This window comes from Nematolebias whitei, chromosome 11, assembly GCF_014905685.2.
Source record: "Nematolebias whitei isolate Nwh7 chromosome 11, NemWhi1, whole genome shotgun sequence".
Taxonomy (NCBI): Eukaryota; Metazoa; Chordata; class Actinopteri; order Cyprinodontiformes; family Rivulidae; genus Nematolebias; species Nematolebias whitei.
Window position 1 is genome coordinate 20,885,979 of NC_056508.1, and position 5,825 is coordinate 20,891,803.

The 5,825-nt window shown below is 45.2% G+C and overlaps 2 protein-coding genes across 2 annotated transcripts in view; both read right to left on the reverse strand.

Moving 5' to 3' along the window:
* cacnb3a (calcium channel, voltage-dependent, beta 3a) overlaps window positions 1-5,825 on the reverse strand; it is a 200,419-nt gene that overhangs the window by 108,085 nt on the left and 86,509 nt on the right. The window lies entirely within an intron of this gene.
* Window positions 1,965-3,440, reverse strand: trim35-39 (tripartite motif containing 35-39). Its single transcript, XM_037684744.1, has one exon. The coding sequence runs from the start codon at window positions 3,438-3,440 to the stop codon at window positions 2,055-2,057; it is 1,386 nt and encodes a 461-aa protein (XP_037540672.1). The 3' UTR covers window positions 1,965-2,054.

Genomic DNA, 5,825 nt, shown 5'->3' on the forward strand with positions numbered 1-5,825 from the left:
ATATATCTTGGAACACTGGACCAGCTCTACACTTTCAGCAGGGCCCTGGAGGATGCGTGGGAGTTTGTCCAACCAGTCTACATGTGCTTTGTGGACTTCGAGAAGGCATTTGACCGCATCCCTTGAGGAGCCCTGTGGGGGGTACTCCGGGAGTATGGGGTACCAGGCCCTTTAATACGGACTGTTAGGTCCCTGTATGACCATTGTCAGAGCCTGATCCACATTGCCGACAGTAAGTCGGGCTTGTTCCCAGTGAGAGTTGGACTCCGCCAAGGTTGTCCTTTGTCACCGATTCTGTTCAAAACTTTTATGGACAGAATTTCTAGGTTCAGACAAGGTGTTGAGAGGATCCATTTTGGTGGCCTTAGGATTGCTTCTCTGTTTTTTGCAGATGATGTGGTCCTATTGGCTTCACCAGGTCATGATCTACAGCTTTTGCTGGAGCGGTTCGCAGCCGAGTGTGACGCGGCAGGGATGAGGACCAGTTCCTCCAAATCCGAGGCCATGGTCTTGAGCCAGTAAACGGTAGAGTACGGGGAGGAGGTCCTGCCCCAAGTGGAGTTCAAGTATCTTGGGGTCTTGATCACAAATGAGGGAAAAATGGAGCATGAGATTGATAGGCGGATAGGTGCAGCGTCAGCAGTGAAGCGGGCGCTGTACAGGTCTGTCGTGGTGAAGAGAGAGCTGAGTCAAAAGGCAAAGCTCTCAATTTACCAGTCGATCTACGTTCCTACCCTCATCTATGGTCATGAGCTTTGGGTTGTGACCGAAAGAACAAGATCACGGATACAAGCGGCTGAAATGAGTGTCTGGGATCTCTAGGGTGTCTGGGCGCTCTCTTAGAGATAGGGTGAGAAGTTCGGTCATCCAGGAGGGACTCAGAGTAGAGCCGCTGCTTCTCCACGTCGAGAGGAGCCAGTTGAGGTGGCTTGGGCATCTGGTTAGAACGCCTCCTGGATGCCTCCCTGGTGAGGTGTTCTGGGCTTCTCCCACCGGGAGGAGACCCAGAGGAAGACCTAGGACACGCTGGAGGGACTATGTTTCTCGGCTGGCCTGGGAACACCTCGGGATTTCCCCAGAGGAGCTGTCCCAAGTGGCTGGGGAGAAGGAAGTTTGGGCCTCCCTACTTAAGCTGTTACACCCGTGACCCGACCCCGGATAAGCGGAAGAAAATGGACAGCATTTACCGAGCATGGATGATGTTTTGAACCACTTTGGCATGGCTGCCTCAGAGGAGTTGATGGGGGAGAGGTAGGGCCCCAGAAGCTATCTTATCACCAGCAAACTGTTTTTTTGTTTTTGTTTCCACAATGTGAGTGTGCTACTTGTGGGACTCAGTTTGATGGTGGCTCCTCGGACTGATGAAGTCCTTTGGATGAAGGACGAAATGTCTCAGAAAACAGAGAACCCGTCCAGATGACCTGACTGAACACTGTTGCAGGTTTTAGATGTTTTCTGAAGCAGCAGTTTGATCACAGCTCAAGGTGTTTTTTGATCTGTGCTCTTCAGGTCAGCTGCAAAGCAAGCCCAAACCATCAGCCTTCCACCACCATCCTAAACAGCTGGTATTAGGTTTTGTCGTTTTAAAGAGAAGAATAAGAAGAATCCTTAAACTGATGAGATCAGTGATTCAAATGTTAAAGTTTTTTTTTTTTATAACATTTATTTGTCAGGTCAGTTTTATTCTCACAGCACAGCCTTCAACAAATACACCATCTCATGATATGAAATGCTTGATTATGTGACTGTAGAGTTCATCATCAGCCTGGGTGTTTTGGTTTCAGTGTGTTTCCATCAGCAGAGCTCCAGCTTCACCCAACCTCACCTGTTACCTGTTCATGATCAGCACACCCGGATTTACTGTCACCTGCTGCCAGAGTCAAATTAAAACTTTACATCGTGGACTTCACGTCATGTTCAGTTTTTAAAGTATTCGTACAGACACATAAAACTGATCAGTCAGATCTGATCAATACATCTACAACTTCCTGTTTCGGGTCATCGAGTTTCAAACTAATCAAGAAGGTTTAACTTTGTTTTCAGCAGAAAGAGCATCAGAGCTGCTGTTTGACCACAGAGACCTTCACGGGTGGTATGCTTAGTTGATCCATTGAGTGAATGAAAAGAAACACCTTCTCAGTGAAAGTGTGTGTGAAGGTGTGTATGTGTGTATTTGTATTAGGATCAGAAAATGAGAGCTTTCCTCTGTGCCAGTCCAGATTCACTCTGATCCTCTGGAGCTTCCTCTGAGCTGGGAGAACTTTGAGAGGAGCTGCTGGTGACTCCGCTGAGTATTCACCACAGTAGAACCATAATCCCCATATTTGAGACTTTATGTCTCCCTTAATCTGAGCAGACTTTGCTAACACACCAAGTTCCCACACTTCGCTCTCTCCAACATCAACAACCCAGCTGTGATTCCCTGAGTTAAAACCCTCTGAACTTCGAACCGAATACCATTCATCAAACCTCTCAGGATTATCAGGAAGCTGCTGATACTCTCCTGGTCTCATGCTGGTCAGATCTTCAGACAGGATGAGCTTTAGACCAGCAGTGTTCGGGTCCAGAATGGTGGGGGTGTAGGAGACCATGTCCTTCATGTTGTTCCAGATGTTGAAGGTCAGGTTGCCCAGGTGTTTGGCCTGATCTATCAGAGCTTCTGAATGCAGCTGTGGATCCTCCAGCAGGGGGCAGAGCTGGACTCTTTCCACTGCAGCCTTGTAGCTGTGCAGGAAGGAGACATCTTCAGCTCTCAGCTCCTCCTCTGTGGTTCGGACCGTGTCTGAAAGAGCTGCTATCTCTCTGATCAGAGCCTCCATCTTCTCCTTCATCTTTCCACTCTTCTGCTCCTCTTCCTCCCTCAGTGCAGCCAGCATGGCCTCCTCTTTCTCTGTTAGAAACTGGTGGAACTTCTGAAACTGCTCCTTGATCTGCCTCTCTGTGTGTCGGGCCTGGAACTTGATGTGCTCTGCTGTCTCATCAAACTCAGACAGAACTTTCTTCTGGAGCTCCAGTTTCTTCTTTAATGGTTTCTGGAACCTTAGCAGATCCGCTCTGTGATCTTCTGCAGCTTCATTGATGGGTCTGAATCTGTGGTTGGCATGTTTCTTTGAATCTCTGCAGATACCACACACAAGCTCCTGTTGGTCCAGACAGAAGAGTCTGAGTTTCTCAGAGTGCAGACTGCAGAGAGCCTCTGAAGCTCTCTGATGTTTCTCCACTAAGAAGGACTCGCAGAGGTTCTTCAGCACCAGGCTAACTGGTGGATCCTTCACTGCAGATCTTCTCTTGCAAATAGGACACTCATGCATTGGTTTCTCTCTCCACCAGTTCCTCAGACAGACCTTACAGAAGCTGTGGCTACATGGCAGAACAACAGGATCTCTGAAGACCTCCTGACAGATTGAGCAGCAGAGGTCCTCCTCTGATCTGGAAGCCATTTAAAGTCTGGATGAAGCTGAAAACAATAGACAGAAAGTACAGTCAGTTATGGCTCCCCTCCCTCCTCTAATGTTCCTCAAACTGTCTGGGTGTTTTTGCTCCGACTCACCTTGAGTGTGTGGAGAGCAGCTTGAACCAGAAGGTTGTGGTTTTCTGCTTTTCTCTCCTGCATCACTAAGAAAAAGAAGCTGAATGCTTGGTCTGAAGGTCCATTTGATCGTCTGCGTGTCTTTCTGTAGTGTCCAAAGGTCAACGACTATTTCCTGGTTTGTGAGTCAGGAGGTGGCCGGAGCCTAAACCTGGTAATACTTGCTGCCTCACCCTATCACTCTGTTGGTTTTACGGTTGTAGAAAAACACAGATTCATAGAGGATCAGGTGTAGACTTCATGAAATCTTTCATTTGCTGGCAAATTAGAGAAGTCAATTTCACAGAAAGTCAAAGTTTTAGTCTGCTCGTTCTGCTGGCATCAGTTCTGAGATGCCTCTACTTTACAAAGTTACACGAGTAGTTTAAATAGTCCCACAGATTGAGTGTAATAACAGTCACATGGAAGGTGATAAACCAGTCTGCCAACCTGTATAGATTGCCACAACCCACATATATTGTCACATTATCACACTTGACACAAAGTTCAGTTTCACAATAACACAGAGATAAATAAAGAATAGTTGTGTTCAGGAAAATAATATTGTACAATACATAAAAATGCAATGTCCCAGGAAGCAGATCAATAAATAATACATTTCCATCATATTTGCATGTTTTTCTCATGCATGCATGGGTTTTCTCCAAGTACTCCGGTTTCCTCCCACTGTCCAAAAATATGCATGTTAGGTTGCCTTCAGGCCCCAAAAACTCCATAGCAAGACATATGTGATCTCAATAGGATTTGTCTGCATAAATAAAGGTTAATAGAATATACATTTTAGGATGACCAGCAAACATCACCATTGTGACATTAATGCTGTCTCTTTTTTCAGCTTACATAACAGTAAATATTAGTATTCTGTATAGAGCATCATTCTCCTTGCGCACTGCATTCATTAAGTCTACACTGTCTTTACTTGTTCATAGCTGTACATACCTTGAAAAACGGAGATTTATTTAGACACATACTTGTATTTATTCATATCTCAAGATACAACGTTATGTAACTACTGATCAGTATGCACTTCTGGTAAGATGCCATCTGCACTTTGTTACCCTGGACTGATGCAATGACAGTAAAGTTGATTCTAAATGTTATCTAAACTGTCCTCAAAGTTCTAGTCATTCATTTAATCATTATATTAAACAGATTTGATTGTTCCACTACACCACCCCCACCCTCCCACCCCACACACACTTTTGTGTCTAACCCATGTCTCCATTTCCTCTCAATCAGAAAACACACTCACCTTTTTACACAACTTACCAGCAAACAACTCGTCTTCTTTTCCTTCCCTCTTCTATTCCCATTACCTTCCTACCAGATTCACCCATAAAAATCCACATATTCCACTTCAGAAGGTAACTTGAAGGTTTTAAACAGAACAAGGCAGCTGGACCTGATGGCATAATCCCAAAACTTCTTAAATTCTGCTCCTCTTGGCTGTGTGACATCCTTGTTTACCTAGTCAGTCTGATCCTCCAGCTGCAGAAGATTCCCACCTCCTGAAAACATGTCTGGTTCCAGTCCCCAAGAAAAAATATGCAGCTGACTACAGTGACTTGAGACCTCCCACATCATGAAGATATTGGAGAGGTTGGTCCTCTCCCACATCAAAAATAAGTCAACACATTCACTGAACCCTTCCAGTTCACATATCAGCCCAACATCGATGTCGATGATGCCCTTCTGTACAAGGGTGGAAATGCCATTTTATCATTGGGGTAGCAGTAAACAGACTTTTATACAAACATCATAACTTTTTAAATTGGCCATACTACGAGATTAGATCATGATAAAGTAACTAAAAGTAGACTTACACAAATGGACTCCTTATGGGGAAATCTAGAACTAAATCTTTGGTTCCACAATTAGTGCAACTCCCTCCTAGTAAAGTAAAGCGCTATGTGTTGTCATCATTGTGTGTTCCCATACAATGACGAAATTAGTTCTCTGCATTTAACCCTAGCAGCATTTAGGGATTAGGTGTCTTGCTCAAGGACATCATGACATGTGGGCATGGCGGGGAGTTGAACCTGTGACTTTCTGGTCCCAGGTCAGCTGCCCTACCTCTACACCATCTCCGCCCTCACCCACCACTCCCCAAAAAAGAGCCACACCCCGTCGGGGAATTGAATTCCAGTCTCCCGCGTGACACTCACCACTACGAGATGCACACAAAGAGTACACAATTCAGTTAAAATATATAATAATAAAAATAAAAAAAAACAGA